Source organism: Gadus chalcogrammus, chromosome 8 (genome assembly GCF_026213295.1).
Source record: "Gadus chalcogrammus isolate NIFS_2021 chromosome 8, NIFS_Gcha_1.0, whole genome shotgun sequence".
In the NCBI taxonomy this organism is placed as follows: Eukaryota; Metazoa; Chordata; class Actinopteri; order Gadiformes; family Gadidae; genus Gadus; species Gadus chalcogrammus.
Genome location: NC_079419.1, coordinates 16,300,537 through 16,318,036, shown reverse-complemented (window position 1 = coordinate 16,318,036; position 17,500 = coordinate 16,300,537). Strand labels below are relative to the sequence as shown.

The window sequence follows — 17,500 nt, the reverse complement described above, 5'->3', positions numbered from 1 at the left end:
TGAGACCAACTTCAAGCTTGGTTCTCTGTATTGATTCTCCAGATAATACCTCGAAGCACGCCTTGTTTGCATTAAACGTCTTCAAAAAGTGCCTCACTCAACGATCTATAATCCAAATCCTGCCCGCCTTAAAGTCGCGCTCTGCTGCTCTTTCTCGCAGCAGCCAGCTCAGCAGCCCCCGGACAGAGCAGAGGTGGGATGCCCTCTATTTTGTAGCTCAATAAAATCCCATTCTGCAAGCTTTAGCCACAGGGGTCACGGGTGGACAAAGCAAGTGCTTCCCAGGGTGCAATTAACTCCAAGCCCCAGCAGTGTGAGGTCACATCCCCTCTGAATGGCGTCTCAGCTCTCTGTTTCCGACTGGGGTACCACGTACTGTCGATCAGCAGCTGCCCCGAGACATCTGTCTGTGTGTGTGTGTATATACGTTTGTATATGTCAATGTATAAACGCATATACACACAGAGATGCTGCTGTCTGGATGGGTTTGGGTACGAGAATGTGTGTGTGTGTGTGTGTGTGTGTGTGTGTGTGTGTGTGTGTGTGTGTGTGTGTGTGTGTGTGTGTGTGTGTGTGTGTGTGTGTGTGTGTGTGTGTGTGTGTGTGTGTGTGTGTGAATGCGTGTGTGTGTAAGAGTGTGTCTTACAATGTTTAATAAGCCTCAGAAAGGCAAAAATTGCCAGCTGGGGAAGCCAGGAGTTTGGACAAATACAGCAGAATGATGGTAGTGCATTTTTTTGGTTTAGATTAATTACTTTTAGAGTTCTCAAGCTTGTAAGAAAAAGCTAGGTCTGAGAGCCAAAAAAGTGACACGTTGGCCTTTTTATTATGAGCCTCCCATCTGAAGTCTCGCGGATGTTAAGAATGACCCTCTCCATCAAGCGTATCCTAAAATAGGAACAATCTCAATATTCTTATACATAATACATAAATAAATCATTATCGAAAAAACAAATTCCCGGAGCTATTTGATCAAACTACGGAAACTGTGTAAGCGAGCGAACAGAGCCAAAGAACATATCCCACTTTTTTGCTGCGTGGGACCTCAGTGTCGTTAAACTGCCAACACATGATGCATCACCTGTTCAACAAGCTAATTTGCACTCTGGTCTCAAAGTAGTCAATGGGGTGTAGATAGATGAACATGCAAACACACCCACACACGAAAACACGCTCACAATACACACACACACACACACACACACACACACAGACATAGAGAAGCACACACACACACACAATAGGCAAACACACAAACCCAACAACGCACACAATACACACATGCCAAAAAAAAACCTGACACACACACACACACACACATCACTTAGGCGCACAAGAAAACCATAATGACCCACGCCGCGTGCTTGAGAGGGTGTGTGTGTGTGGGGAGAGCATGTTTTGAATGAACAAGAGGCGCTGGGAAGGAAATGAACTAACGATAGCTGCTAATAATTACAGATCTGCTGCGTGGAGGAGTTAATGAGCATCCAGAGTCCCCCCATGATGCCCTCTCCTAATAATGAATGAGGATGGAGAGAGAGTGTGAGAGAGAGGGAGAGAGAGAGAGAGAGAGAGAGAGAGAGAGAGAGAGAGAGAGAGAGAGAGAGAGAGAGAGAGAGAGAGAGAGAGAGAGAGAGAGAGAGAGAGAGAGAGAGAGAGAGAGAGAGAGAGAGAGAGAGAGAGAGAGAGGAGTGGAGAGAAACAGGGGCGAGCTGTCAGTTTGAGGGCATCCGGTGATGGCCTTTTGGCCGTCTCTGCATTCTAGGCATGTCAAGGAGAGCAGGGCCTTCTCCCAGAGGAGACTAATGACGATGTGACAGTCACTTGCATGGAGGGAGGAAACATCGGGAGGAGAGGGGGAGTAGGGAGGAGGAGGGAGGAGGAAGAAGCAAAAGAAACCAAGAGAGTTCATAATAAAGCCAGCAACTGGAGAGGGACACAGTTCAGAAGGAATCACAAACAATGGCCGATGCCATTGTTGATTCAGGGCCAAGGGATCGACAGCCGATGGGATTCAACAGGAGGAAAAAACAACAACCAAATATACTTTGTCCTTGGTGGCCTCCGCGAAAAGACGGCACCGCGCAGAATACAGCAGATGGACGACAGCATGAACTACACGCACTGATAACAGTCTAGTGCAGTGCCTCAGGTGTGCGTCTCCCCAGCCTGAGAAGCAACGTGTTTAAACCCAATGTCCACAGCATGACCTACCGTGACCCCCGAAAGAGTTGCCTATCCCTTACCCTTTGCTCCTCAATGATACTAAATGTCTGTTGGATAGAAGTGCTAAATGCTACATGGCTTAATAGCTAGCAGTGCGGGGGACTAACCAGAGAGCTGGTGTAGCTGGGGTCGGAGGTGTCGTCCTGCAGGTAGCGGGAGAGGCCAAAGTCGGACACCTTGCACACCAGGTTGCTGTTGACCAGGATGTTGCGGGCGGCCAGGTCGCGGTGGACGTAGTTCATCTCCGACAGGTACTTCATGCCCGCAGAGATCCCCCGCATCATGCCTACCAGCTGGATCACGGTGAACTGCCCGTCATTTTGCTATTAGGAAAACAAAAATGCAAACCGGTTATTTCCCCGCCGCACTGTTCCGGTATCGTTAACCTTAATGTGACGAGTACAGAAAAAATAAACATTTATATTTCAGGCGGGCTGTTAATTACACAAAACTAATTATTATGGGGATTCTTTTGGTGAATCATTAAAACATTGTTGACAGAAGCTACAATTATGTCAGCGAAAAACATCCCATGCTTGAATTAAGAGCATTCACCGTATGATTTGAGCAATTATTAAGAAAACCGAGAACCGCCACATTTTATAAACACATCAAATATAGGGACAAATAGTCTTCTTAATGCTGAAAGCACCAACAGGGCTTGTTTTTTTGGTCTGGGTCACAGGATTAAAAAAGCTTATCCAAGCATTCTTGCCACTACAGCCAGAAGGTAAAGGTGAGTTTTAACGTAAACAGAAAAAGCCACAAACAGCCCAAATCCAATCCATTTGTGTACAACCTCCCACCACCTCCTCTATAGCAGGCGATGTCTCGCCTTAATACATTTTTTCGCCTTTTCCTCTAAACCTAATTTGTCGTCTACACTCCCGCATCGTTGACTCAACACTGTGACTTTGTGACATTTCCTACACTGCACATTAAGATAAGTATTATAAAAGCTAATTGGATTTTCCCCAGGCCGTTTCCTTACATTTCTCTGTGTGTGCGTGTTTTAAAAGCAAATGGCCTGTTTGGCCAGGAATGGTACGAAGGGAGCTCATTGAATGCTCGTCAACGCCACGCCGAACCCATCCCCGCCAGAAGAGCCGAAGAGCAGGCTTTGAACCCCATCACACTGACAAATAAGAGGGGTGGAAGAGATCGATGGGAAAACAAGTCGGATGTGGCGGCTAGCAAAGCCAGCTTCAAAGGGGCCCTTTAAACCAGCCTTAGATCAAAGTGGAAACGGAATACCAATCCATGGGATTGGAGGAGGAGAGGGGAAATAAATAAATATAGAAACGGGTGGAATATTGATTAAGCTGTATGTCCGCTCAATCCCAAGTACAAAAGATAAATTGGAGGGACTATTAATAGCCCCGGGCGTTAATGGATAAATTAAATAGGGAGGAAAGGAACCGTCTGCTGCAGAAGCCCTGGAAATGAGCAAGTACCGAAAGGCATCGGTTCTGGTACATGTTGGCAGTGCGCTTCTGTTCGGCTCAGCGGGCTGAACCTCATCGCTAGGGGTGGAAGGGGAGGGCCGGCTTTCGTCCGGCTCTTCCTTCTGGAGTCTTTTCATTATGAATTATTGATGAGGCTTCATTGTGAAGCATTTTTTCGTTCATGTCAAGGCTTCGACAACCCCAAGTGCAAACCTAACTCACTCACTAAACAACACCAGACAACAAATATATATATATATGGGGGTCAAAATCTAGAGGTTAAAATGTTTGACTCCAAGCTGAACTCTTTGAATGGAAGGTCAACGTACAGAGTCTAACAGGAACAAGAAGCAAGAAGCCCCTGCCTGCCCAGTAGATGCGGGTTCATGAAATAATATCAAGGGTATTAAACAGAACTGACTTCTCCCAGTTGTACCAAACGTGAGCTTAATCAAGCCCAGTCCGTCCGACTTCCACTCGCTCTCCTCTGAGTGTACATTCTGGCTCCCAAACACCAGAATGAATAGGCCCAGCTGTTTCATTAATCCAGCCGCACTTGCTCTTAAAAGCTGTCCCATAATAGGCTCAAGTCCAGTGGAGAATGGCCTCGCCCGGGTAGCCACCCTTGTATAGTATTTATGGTCACATATTTTTTAGCCTTATGTTTTAATATCTTACTTTTCATCCGTTGTATATTTATAGCTTGTTATGCGTCCACCATTAGTGTTGTTATTGTGTTTACCGTCCCAACGACACGCTGCAAAACAAACCGGGCCCCTAGGGACGCTAACGCTCCCACTCGAACCTGAGTCCACGCTCTGACTTTAAAAGTGCCAGCACGGCTCACCCTGAGGAAGGAGTCCAGCGCGCCATTCTCCATGAACTCCGTCACGATCATGACCGGGCGGCTCTTGGTGACCACGCCCTCCAGACGGATGATGTTGGGGTGGTCGAACTGGCCCATGATGGACGCCTCGGCCAGGAAGTCCCGCCTCTGCTTCTCCACGTAGCCCGCCTTCAGGGTCTTGATGGCCACGTAGATCTCCCTCTTGCCCGGGAGCTTTAGACGGCCCTTGTAGACCTCTCCGAATTCACCTAGTGTGTGGGAGGGGGAGGGAATCGAGCAGTGTGTGCTCAGGTTAAAGCAAACAGACACGTGATTGAATTAAGTCGAAGAAAGGAGATTTCGGGAGCTTAATGACATCAAACTGTGAGTATTTATGAATTCATTGGCGTCCCCTGGTGTGACTGATGAAGATTCGGCGGCCGCTAAGCTAAGTGTTGTCCAGAATTGTTTCTTTTATTTATCTTTTCATCTGCCAGATATTATAAACAGTGGGACACTTCTGACTCGCAGTAGTCATCCGTCTTTAAAAAAGAAAATAAAAGGTCTGCCAAGAAGTAGACATTCAAATTCCCCCCGATCAGCGGATAACAGGCGGGGCCTATCCGGTGTATCTGCCCAAAAAACACTCTTTGATTAATTATCACCACCTTGGCGTCCTGCGGAGACTCCACACAGCGAAATCAACCAAAAAATGGAAATCTTTAATTAGCCGAAGCCCCCTGCATGGCTTCCTGCCACCCTCGCTTCCCTTCTCTCCGTCACGTCCTCACACCCTGCGTGCGGCGCGGGCCGCTCGGTGAACTGCTATTCCTGGGCCTATTTTTCTTATTATGATGGGGGGGGGGGGGGATTTCACCCTCTGTGCAAGAGCAACACACATCAGCATGTCCTCCGCCGCTGACACCCGGCTGTGTGCTGCTGCAGCGCTGGCGGAGGCGCCCTGACAGACAGGCACACGTTACAGACGGCTCCGGCAGGAAGTTGGAGGACAGAAAAAAAAGAAAAGCAACATTTTTCTTTCTTTTCTTTTTTTTTTGGTCCGGTATATTCCCAAACAAAATAGTGATTAGAAGTTGCTTGAAAGTGCGTTTTTTTTGGTTTTTTTTTTTTTCCACATCATCAAGGGGGCGCTTATAATGAGGTAAGACTTGGAAACTGGTGTGCACCTTTTTCCCCTCACTTTGAAGTGAATGATTGAGAGGCGAGGAACATGTCTCAAACCCCAAAGAGGGTTCACTGAAGCGGAGAGAGAGAGAGAGAGAGAGAGAGAGAGAGAGAGAGAGAGAGAGAGAGAGAGAGAGAGAGAGAGAGAGAGAAACTTGGGTGTCTAGAGTTATTTCTGATGCCATCGTGTCCCAGGGCAGCTGGCCTATATGCTGCTATGGGCCCCCACCCCTCTCCCCCGCCCCTCCCCCTGTCTAAACTCCAGTCTGTCGATTGATGCTACAGTCAAGGGTGCGGAGGGTGCATTTAAAACACTGCCGACTCAGAATCAGTAAACATGTTTACACACCCAGGGAACGCTGCTTAAGCCTAAGCACCCGCTGGAGAGGAAATGTCAGCACGGAAGTTCATCTGAATGGGTATAAAACCCACCACCGAGCACACACACACACGCATTGTCTCTCTCTCACACAGACACACACACACACACCCACACACACACACATGCACGCACACGCGCACGCGCACACGCACACACACACACACATTCTGTCACTCTCACACACACAAAGACACACACCCACACACACACACACACAACCACACACACAAACGGAGCACTTCATCACAGTACCTGCGCCGATGACCTCCTCGATCTTGACGGTGGAGACATCGATCTCTTTGGCGAATTCTCGCACGGCCTCGTTGGGGTCCTCGTAGGTGAAGGGGTCGATGTAGATCTTCATCCCCGGGGAGCCTGAGAAGTGGGTCGGGCAGCCAAGCGGGGAGGGGCAGTTAGACATGTCGGCGCGCAACGAGAGCTCTAGAATCAACCAGAGACGCCCAAATCAGACTCTCAGAGGAGGACCTCACTTTGTATGGCATTGTCATATGTTTTGGATGGGGGAATTAAGATATGGAGAACGGTTGATGAAGATGATGGTCGATGATTCACGGATGGTTGACAGTGTGGTGGTGGTGTGGTCGTTCATGTGCATGTGGCGGTGGATTTGAGTGGTTCATGAGAAAGCAGTCATGCGCTTGTCTTGAGGTGTGCGAGTGAAACCGTGGCGGTATGGCGTGGATGAAGGGAGTAACACACAGACACCATCACAATCCCTTCCCATCAACAACCTGTCCCCTCAATAGCAGAGCGGCTGGCAGAGTGCGTCTTCAAAAGGATTGAGCTACCCCAGAAATAGCAGGAGCTTTCAAACAAGGCGAGACAAAGACAGGTGTGCATGTGTGTGTGTGCATATGAGCATCTTTGTCTTTTTTTGTTCTTGCACGTTTTTTCGCAGTGTGCATGTGTATTAAGTGTATTATGTGTCATGTGTATTTATATGCTTGCGTGTGTGTGTTTACATGTGCCTCTCGGTCTGTGTTTGTTTTTTGTTATTTTAAGTTATTCTCTGTGTATATGTGTATTATGTGCTATGCTTATTTATATTTATGAGTGTGTTTGTATGTGTGTGTGTGTGTGTGTGTGTGTGTGTGTGTGTGTGTGTGTGTGTGTGTGTGTGTGTGTGTGTGTGTTTGAGTGTGTGAAGGCATCTGTGTTTTGTCATTGTAGGTTCTCTGTGTGTATGTGGATTATGTGTTACGTTTATTTATATTTATGCGTGCGTGTGTGTGTGTGTGCGCACGCACATCTGTGTTTGTTTTTTGTCATTGTAAGTTCTCTGTGTGTATGTGGATTATGTGTCATGTCTATTTATAGGTGTGTTTGTGTGCTATGAGTGTGTGTTCCATGTCTGTTTATCTGTGTGTGATACGTGTGCTTGCTATGGGTCACAAGACTGTGTGTATGTGTGTTTGTGCAGGTAAGACAGAGAGGGAAAAAAGAGAAGGCAGGTGTGTGTGTGTGTGTGTGTGTGTGTGTGTGTGTGTGTGTGTGTGTGTGTGTGTGTGTGTGTGTGTGTGTGTGTGTGTGTGTGTGTATGCAGGTTTTCTGATATTATTTTTGATAATTTTATCCCGGGGCCAAGCGAGCTCTGCTCCTCCATAAGAGCAGAACAAATTTCCCGGCACCCCTTCTCTCTATAGGGACCATAAAGAGATAACGCCGGGGCCCCTATCAACAGGCTCTTTGTGCTACAACGCGATGGGGAGCTTAGGTTACCCGGAAGCGGGTATCGCTTCGCATCGGGGGGCCGCGGCGGAGGGGGGCGATGGAGGAAGTGAAGGACGATAAGCGGGAAAAACAACTAGCACTTGTAAACATATGCGGCCCCTCGCGGCGGCCGCCACCAACAGATCTTAAACAGCCTGCGCCGGCTGAAAATCTAATCGTCACGTTCGCTCGCAGACGCCCGCGAGACGCGACCCTTCCCCTTCTCCGAGCTCATTCGTCGCCGGCCCCCAAAAGGTCCTTGATTGGAGGAAACCCGACAAGTCCATTTGTGCTTGTTTGCGTTTTATTTGCATATGTTACATCAGAAGGAGCAGGTAGAACGAGGTTCTGGCCTTGGAGGGATCAATGGGAGTCAGCCGGGCCCCTGACTGCAATCGACTGGCTCCTGGTTAGCGCGCTAATTGCCTCAAACTCTTGTTTCGGCGCGAGCTGGATTGTGTGTTGTTGTTGTCTTATTAGCGATGATTGGATTTGTGGTGATTTTGTTGTCGGGTAAACAGCCATGCATCCCATAATGACATCCTATGGGTGGTGGACGCCCGGCGGTTCTCTCCAGAGTAACTGCCGAGCATGAGGCTTGCGTTGCATCGCCCAAGTTGCATTCATATATGTAGAAAATAGAATCCTAGCACAAAGGCAGGCAGAAAGGCACGCGCATACATACAATAAAGAAGACACACATAAAACACACACACAGATACAAAGTCCATTTCCATGTATTATTGAAATTAGAAACAGTTTATCTCTATTTCCCGCTGGTACAGCCTGTTTGACTGGACTCTTGTGCCTTTTATGGCTTCAGATGAAAAATAGATCTGTGGTTTAATATTTGATGGCTCCTTGATCTGAGTGCATGGGGCAAATGCACTCAAACGCCACATCTATTTCGGTCCACACACAAAGCAGCTTCCGACAACAGAACAGAGCGGGGAGGAGGCTGGGCTGCCCCGGTGCCTCCTGGGAGCATTATTAAGAGCCATCACGGCCATTACTTCATGACAAACAATGGGAGTCATCTCGCTCTGTCACAGGAGAGGTCCTTAAGCTCTTTGATTATTTAGGGTATAGAGTCGTTTGTGCTTTAAGTACGAATCTTAAAAATAGTTTCAGAGTTAAAAATAAAAATAAAAGGGACACATTAAAAGGACTGCACACACACACACACACACACACACACACACACACACACACACACACACACACACACACACACACACACACACACACACACACACACACACACACACACACACACACAAATAAAGTAAAAGGTTAGGACATTGTATTCCATCTAGGACGAGGTTTAACTCACAGTTAAGACCATGACGATTATCAGCATTATAAATAATGATTGCCATACCATTATTCTCCTAAATGTAGGTATTAACCCCACTTATTAGTGCCCCCGCCCAGCCCTAATGTGACCACAACTCAACTCTGGGACACTAATGCCTACATTCATCTGTTACCAGAAATGGCTCACATAAAATGCATCGTCCTGCATCGCAATCGTTCTTGCAAATTTACAGAAGGGGAATCTAAAGGAAGCGCTGTTCATTTGTATAAGCTCTGATAGAAGTTCTACTCTAAATGACGGTCCAATTTAAGGAAACAATTATTATTTTTTGCATCAGTATCTTTTCTCTGCGAAAAGCACGATTTATTTATTATAAATCCCCTTGCAATAATGCAACATTACATTATATCAATCCCATTGGAGTTATTTTCCATTTCAAATAATTAACTTTGACAACCAGCAGTAATGTGTTGGTTTAGAAGAACAAAAAAGATCCCCTTCTCATGTGGCTCCAAAGCGCACGCTAATCTACTTCTGCAACTCTGAGACCACGAGTCAAGTTCCCCCCCCTCGCAAAGACAAACTAATTATCCAACATTTGATGTGAGAGAAATCATTTCTCAGAGTGACTTCTGAATGAGGGAAATCATTCAGGGGGATCTGAACATCCCTCTAATGGGATTTGCAGACACTGCTGTGCTCGCTGGTGAAAACACTGATTCGTGTTCATCCCGCACAGATTTTACTTCAGCAAATCTTCAGAGTGAGATAAATGGCATTCAGATCTGGATAAGAAACTCGGAGGCGAGATGCCGGCGATGAACATCAATGTTCCCACAATGGCGCTCGCGTTATGGTGCATACAACACACACATCCACGGAAATGCAAGTCTGACATTGCCTCAACACTCGGAGCGGTGTAAGATTCAGGAGCTATTATTTGAGTTTAATTTGGCCGAAGTGGCACAGCCATCCGTCAGCTACTGTGACTCTGACTCACTGCTCTATGAGAATATGAGTTTTCCCGGATGCAACACTTCTCCCCGGCGGCAAAATGTAGGGAGGGAGGGTACTTTTTTGGGTTGTTCAGTCTCCAAATTGCTCACTTAAGCTCTTATCTGCATTCTCTTTCACAGCTCTCGAATCTATCCTACAGCACCTCGGCATCGGTAGAGGCTGACGTTTGTCGGAATATCCCCAAAAATACTTTTCTGGGGCTTGCTTCATTTTGTTTGGTGTTTTAAGGACTGTCCGGTGCCTCTGCGTGGGAAGTATGCATGTATAGAGTCATTACCCTGTTCACCTGCACTCCCAACACCTCGCCCTCTCCCTCTCAGCCTGTAGAAATCCATTGTTTTTAGCTGTAACCCATCTCTGTAACCCCCCCCCCTTCCCTCCCACTGGGAGCGGTTGCTTTGTGCATACTACATATGATTAAGGTTTGACAAGCGTGAGCATGTCCGTCCAGCTGTACCACTCTCACCCAGGCTGGACCTCTACAGTAAGGAGAAATAAGACCTGTGTTTGTGTGTGTGTGTGTGTGTGTGTGTGTCTGTGTGTGTGTGTTTGGGTGGGGGGGGCTCTACACATGGCCATGCTACAGCGGCTCTACCGAGACGTAGATTCCCTCCGCATTATACACTGCGACAGCTGCACCGAGACACCCAAAACGTTTGGGGATTGTTTCACCCAAAAAACAATTGGCCAAGTCTCTCGGGTTTATTGTTTAGCTTGAATACTGTAATTACAAACTGTCACTCAAAACGGGAGGGATGGTGGGGGAGAGAAGGAACAATGCATTGTGGGTGGCGGTTGTACATTACGGTTATGACTGGCTGGCATTTCCGCGATGGCTGCACGAAATAACTCCTCTGAACAGGGGTCCTTATCAGCAATTCATTTCATTTTCTACCCCTCGGCCCCCCCACTTCAAACTGCTCATTTGATGATTAACGTTTCAGTTTGAAAAAGAAACGAACGCCCCAACATCCTTTTGTTTATTATTCCCACTTACGATAATTGTGTTCTCTTAGCCCCCCTTTATATTTATTGTGACAGAAGTTACCCCTTTGAGAGTCGCAGAAAGAAAAAGGGAAAAAAGGAAAAGGGGAACGCGGGAGCCATTTTGTCCTGCCCGCAGTGTTTTTAATGAGCTCCCGGCCGCCACTGCTGCACCCGTGACACAAAGTAAGTGTGTTGAAACGCTTTGTGGTGTCAGCCTCGACAAAACTCCTTCCCCTCCAGTGAACCCCCTTTTCAGAGTGCTGGTTCGGCACAGCATAAGGCTTTCATTTGAGGGACAGAATGTAGCCTTTTGTGGGCATGTGCGCGTGTCAGTGTGTAGTGTGTAGGTGTGTGTGCGCGTAGCTTTTGTGTACAGGGCGCACGCGATTATTGTCCCTCGAGGCTGCTTCTCCTGACCGGTCAGTTCTACTGAGAGAGGGATCAAGTCATGGCTCAAAAGCTAAGCTATCCAGCCCTTATGCTTTTAAAGACTAACGGCAATCAATGTCAAAAGAAATTGCGAAGGCGGAACACAGGTCTGTTCACCTCTGTGTTGAGACATCTTCCCCCTCCAAAACCTTCAATTTGTGACGCCAAACCAGTTCTGGCTAACGCTCATGCGACAACGCGACACATACGAGGCTCATCTACAGTAGACAGCATTTCTACAAGGTACGTGGGAATGTTTGTGCCGATGCTGTAATGCTGAAAAGACAACGGGCATTTGGAATGAGGGGGAGAGAGAGATGGGTGGTGGAGCTTCAATAGGTGGTGTTTGGTGGATGGGTGGGTGAGTGGGTGGATGGGATGGGGATCAACGCGGCGGACTCACCTCGCCCCGTGCTGTAGTGTTGCAGCTTGTCACTGTAAACGGCCTCCTTAGTGTATGCCCTTTTTCTGTAGAGAGAGAGAGATATTGACCGATGGACAGAGAGAGAGAGAAAGAGAGAGAGAGAGAGAGGGAGCAGAAAGAGAAAGAGAGAGAAAACGCATCATGAAGGGATGAAAGAGTGCAGAAGAAAGGCATATATTACACTACGGTTGTGTGTGTGTGTGTGTGTGTTTGTGCGTGCGTGCGCGTCCCTGGATGGCCTACCAAAAGAGAAAAAAGAGCTGAAATTGAATCAGTTGCAGCGGGTTAGCAGTGGCAAATGAAGTTTATGAAAATGAGCCGATTTTAATTAGGCCTTGATAGGATCTCTATGCTTTTCATCTGTCGCCGCCGCCTCAAACATCAAAGGAGACCGGCGCTCGCTTGATGAACACTTATTGGTTCCACGTTCGCTGTACGCAGCACTGCGGAAAAAGAAAAACGGATGCACTTTCTTTTTTTTCTTCCTAAGAGTGAGCGGCTGAGGAGGTGACGGCGCGGTGACGCGGTGGTGTTAGCGGATTAAATGAGCCTGGCTCAAGCACGTTCCTACGTCAACATGGCCGGACGAAGCCTTTTTAAGTCCTTGAGTAGAAGTGAGTTTTTCAATTTGAAAATAGGCCAGCATTGCTGACCCAGCATCCTTTTCTCATTACATCAGTGGCGTCACTGAGACCGTTTTTTCTTCTAAGGAACGGGCCAGATGTGCTCCATTGCTTGTGACTATTTAACCTTTTTGAAGTCTTACGTTGTCGTCAAATGTTGTGGAGATCACTCTTGCAGAAGCTAACATGCTGCAATATAAGCCCACTTTGGGAAAAGTTTTTGATGTAGAATTGTGTGATACAACTACCGCCAAAAATAATGACCATTAAAAATCGAATGTTAAAAAAAAGGATGATTCAGATCCATAAATAAAAAAAGGGATGTTAAAATTAAAGGTGTGTGGCTGTAAGTATAGGCCATCTGCTTTGCAATTTGATCTAGAGATGTGCAGCACTGAAAGGATTTCTTAAGGCGCTATGCGACAGAAAAGCACAGACTGACTGGATTAGTGTTAAGGCTGTTATATATATATATATATATATATATATATATATATATATATATATATATATATATAAGGTATACCTGTTGCACACGATGCAGATGGCCACCAGGGAAACGATGAAGACCACACCGGCTGCGGCAGACCCCGCAATCAGAGGAAGCTGCTCCCTCAACTCTGACTTGAAGTCATCTGCAGGGAAGGAAAAATACAAGAATAACCATGAGCGGGAGAGGGGGTAGTATAGTGTATAGTTAGGTGCAGTTTAATGGGGGCATGGAAGCACATGGTGTACTCGTTTTGAAATAAGTGTTGAAGTAAAAGGCTTGCTGTGTGACAATTCAGGAAGGGAATGAGAGAGAGAGAGAGAGAGAGAGAGAGAGAGAGAGAGAGAGAGAGAGAGAGAGAGAGAGAGAGAGAGAGAGAGAGAGAGAGAGAGAGGTATAGGAAAGGTGGACGTAAAAAAGGGAGTGGGATGGAATGTTTTGACCAGGTTTACAAGTGGATAAAAGAAACATCCAGAAAATGTCTTTAATAGACGTCGGTGAGTGAAAGCTGAAAGGCTTCAGCCAGGCTGACTGACAGATAGCATTTAATGGAGGGAAAAACAGACGACCAGGACAGATAGTGACAGAAAACGAAGGTGGGAGGACAAATAAAAGGTGTGACGAGAGAAAGAAAGAGAGAAAGAAAACAGAAACATGGTAGTGCTGAAGAAAACGGGCCTTTCAGCATTTTCTCTCCTCACTCAGCTGTCTGAATCACACTGAAAAACAGGGCTTGGACTGTTCTGCAGGAGTAATTTAAAGTGAATCCACCAACTGTCACACAACGTCGTTTGAAGACAAGAGGATTTAAGCGTCGGTTCACGCGAAGGTCTTCAACGACTCGCAGAATAGATTAGATGGTTCCCTGGTTGGTTTTCTCTTCTACTCGTCATCACTTACATGTATTTGCCCATAGCTACAGCGACAATGTTTTAGCATGCTTCAGGCAAATTAGCAAAGCATCCGATTCCCTCTAGAGTACGGGATTTTAAAAGAAGACATGGTTCCTGTTCGTGGCGGTTGAGAGAAACCAGCATCTCGGAGGGAAGTGTGACACAAATTGCTAAGTGTTTCAATGTGCACGTTTAGGAAGGCGCTTCCAAGCTAACAAAGTGGAAGATGTTGCAGCTGCTACGGCCCTCCACTCAGAGCATGCCTGTCTGCTCGTGGTTCTCATTAGGTGTGGGAGCTCTGGGTGAATCTCTCGCTTCCCCGAACACAATTCATAATAGTCATCTTGTATTCCGGCAAAAGCAAAAAAATAAAAAGAGAAATAAATCAGAGGGCGACCATGGCCCAGAGGTAAATAAGCTTCCATTACAATCAGTTAGTCCCCCATACTTCAGGCTGTTAGAGAGCCGGGAGCTGTGGCATCCTGTCACACCAGTGATGGGCAAGGCCAATCGCTCTTTTCTCATCACACCTGCCAATCAAACAACACTGGCAGGGGTGCGTGTGTCTATCTCTGCGTGTGTGTGTGTTTGTGTCCGTGTGTGCGCCAGTGAGATAGAAAGGGACAGAGAAGAATATATAGCAATGATGAGGTATGTGTGTGTGTGTCTGTTTTCGTGTGTGCGTGTTTGTGCAAACGTTTGTGTGTGTGTGTGTGTGTGTGTTTGTGTGTGAGTGTGCATTTGTATGTGTGTGTGTGTGTGTGTGTGTGTGTGCGTAGCTGCATATGTGTGTGTACGTAAGCCGTGATAAGGAATGTCTCTGGATGCTCAAATTGTGTGTGCCTCCGTGTGTGTGTGCCTTTACAGATGAGGTGAACGGATACACTGCAGAGGTGTGTTTGTGTGTGTGCGTTTACAGATGAGGTGAAAGGACACACTGCGGAGGTGTGTGTGTGCGCGTGCGGTGATGAGGTCAGGGGACGCACTGCGGAGGTGTGTGTGTGTGTGTGTGTGTGTGTGTGTGTGTGTGTGTGTGTGTGTGTGTGTGTGTGTGTGTGTGTGTGCGTGCGGTGATAAGGTGGAGGGACACACTGCGGAGGTGTGTGTGTGTGTGTGTGTGTGTGTGTGTGTGTGTGTGTGCGTGCGGTGATAAGGTGGAGAGACACACTGCGGAGGTGTGTGTGTGTGTGTGTGTGTGTGTGTGCGTGCGGTGATAAGGTGGAGGGACACACTGTGGAGGTGTATGAAAGCGTGATGACAGCAGGAGGAAGAGGATTAGATCCAGTGATGGACGACAGTGTGGTCCGGGGGGAGAGAGGCTCCCCTGCGCGGGGCTGAGGGGGAGCAGGGGGGGGGGGGGGGGCGTGATGTGAACGGAAGCGGCACACCGGAGTGGGGGGAGGTTTGGATGCGTGTGATGTCATCACTTCTCCAGCGTCTGGCGATAATTGCCTTGACGAGTGTCGTGCTATGGCAACGCGCCAGCAGATGAACCCTGAACAGTGTGTATGTGTGTGTGTGTCAGTGTGTGTGTCTGAGTGTGTGTGTGTGTGTGTGTGTGCGTGTGCACACATGCAAGTGTGTGTACGTGTGTTTGATTGTGTTTGTGTGCGGGCGTGTGCATGCGTGTGTGTGTGTTTGTGTACTGCATGTATCTGTATATGCTTGTGTATGTACCTGCATGTGTGTGTGTGTGTGTGTGTGTGTGTTTGTGTGTTTGTGCGCATGTGTGCGTGCGTGTGTGTGTGTGTGTGTGGGTGTGTAGGATAGATTAATTTGCATGCATTGGGGCGAGCAGAGCACTCGAGCGCTACATCTGCTCCACGCGGGGACACAGCCACACAACGCTGATCGTCAAACGCCATCACCCTCATCATCCTCCTCTTCATCGTGTCACCGCTGTCATCCAAGACTCCCCGCTACCTTTAAACCCTCAACCCTTTCAGACCGCGTGCCACAGAGTGCCTTTGCAAGGACAGCCGCCCAGGCACAGCATCAGTCCAGCAGCTCGCTCTGAGAGCAGCCAGACCGTTTCCAGCAGAACCGCCGTCCAACAAAGTTCAAATAAAGCAGGTCCGTTCCAAATAAAGTTGACAAAGAAAAAACGTCCAAAAGTTATACGCACCAAAGGTAATGACATTCTGAATTAATGACCATATGCAAATGAGCTGCTGAGGTAGTTTTGGGGTTGTATATATCTTTGGCATTCTCGTAAACCATATTTAAATGTAAACTGTGAATTCATCTATATATATATATATAAATAGATGTAGCCATCGTAGTGGGTGTTGAAGCCCTTTCCATGGCCCCCTTCAAAGAGAAAAACAGCCCCCACATGTCAAACAATTCATCGCATCAGCCACTAATCAGCCGCATTCTGGGTTAGCTTCACAGCACAAATAAAACAATTAGCTGAGCATTTTGGATCAAGCACAGTTAATTTTGAAAAAGAAAAACACAAAAGACACTCAGCATTTTGCATGCTCAAGGCACCCACACACAACCGCTCTCAAACCTGACCGTTCAAATTGAATTAATTTAGCTGTAGCGAGGGAAAAAGCAATCAAACACTGCTGAGTTTTTTTGTTTTTTCGCCACCATTTCCGTCTCAATAATGAACAACCGGCTATCTGTGCGTTGAGAGAGGCAGGTGAAGCAGAGGGAGCGAAAAAAAAAGGCAGAGTGATAGAAAGTACAAGGAGAGGTGCATAGAGAGACCGAGAGAAAAGGTAGGAGGAGGGATGGCGTGAAGAGGAGAGAGAGGAGAGGAGGGAGATGGAGTTTTAAAGTGAGAAGGGAAAGGGAGGGAGAGAGAGAGAGAGAGAGAGAGAGAGAGAGAGAGAGAGAGAGAGAGAGAGAGAGAGAGAGAGAGAGAGAGAGAGAGAGAGAGAGAGAGAGAGAGAGAGAGAGAGAGAGAGAGACAGAAAGAGAAGGAAAGAGAGTTGCAGAGGGACAGAGGAGAGAAAGCTATAAGCAGCAAGGGTGCAAAGAGAAGGGAGTGAGATACATAGACATACAACTGTGTGAAGGAAAATAGAGAGAGTGACAGTGAGAGTGAGAGACAGGGCGACAAAGAGAGAGTGAGAAGAAGGGCGGAGGGAGATGAGGAAGGAGTGGGTGCAAAATGGAGAACGATGGTGGAAGTAGAAGAAAGCTAAAGAGAAAGAAAGAGCTACAGAGTGACACAGAGAGAGGGAGAGAGCGAGGGAGAGAGAGCGAGAGGGAGAGAGAGAGAGAGAGAGAGAGAGAGCGAGAGAGCGAGAGAGCGAGAGAGAAAAAGAGGCAGTAGCGAGTGAGCGTTCCTCCTGGCAGCCCCCTGCTTACCATCTGTGAGGGTTTGGAAGCACATCTTGCTGCTGTATTTGCCAAAGCCCGCCACGGTGCGCGCTCGCACCTGCACCACGTAGACGGTGCCCGGCCGCAGGCTGACCACCCTGGCCGTGTTGGTCTTGCTGCGCTGTACAGTGGAGTTGATCTCGGCGTGGTCCTGCAGAGAGACACGCACACAGAGACCTCGGTGAGAA

General features: G+C 47.6%; 1 protein-coding gene across 1 annotated transcript in view; it reads right to left on the bottom strand.

The window, feature by feature from the left end:
• Positions 1-17,500, bottom strand: part of LOC130387887 (ephrin type-B receptor 1-B) — a 96,201-nt gene that overhangs the window by 20,082 nt on the left and 58,619 nt on the right. Inside the window, exons 6-11 of the mRNA XM_056597182.1 lie at positions 17,301-17,463; positions 13,120-13,228; positions 11,950-12,014; positions 6,317-6,505; positions 4,519-4,766; positions 2,334-2,549 (exon numbers count right to left, since the gene is read on the bottom strand). Coding sequence (XP_056453157.1) covers positions 2,334-2,549; positions 4,519-4,766; positions 6,317-6,505; positions 11,950-12,014; positions 13,120-13,228; positions 17,301-17,463 — 990 coding nt within the window. The remainder of the gene's footprint in view (positions 1-2,333; positions 2,550-4,518; positions 4,767-6,316; positions 6,506-11,949; positions 12,015-13,119; positions 13,229-17,300; positions 17,464-17,500) is intronic.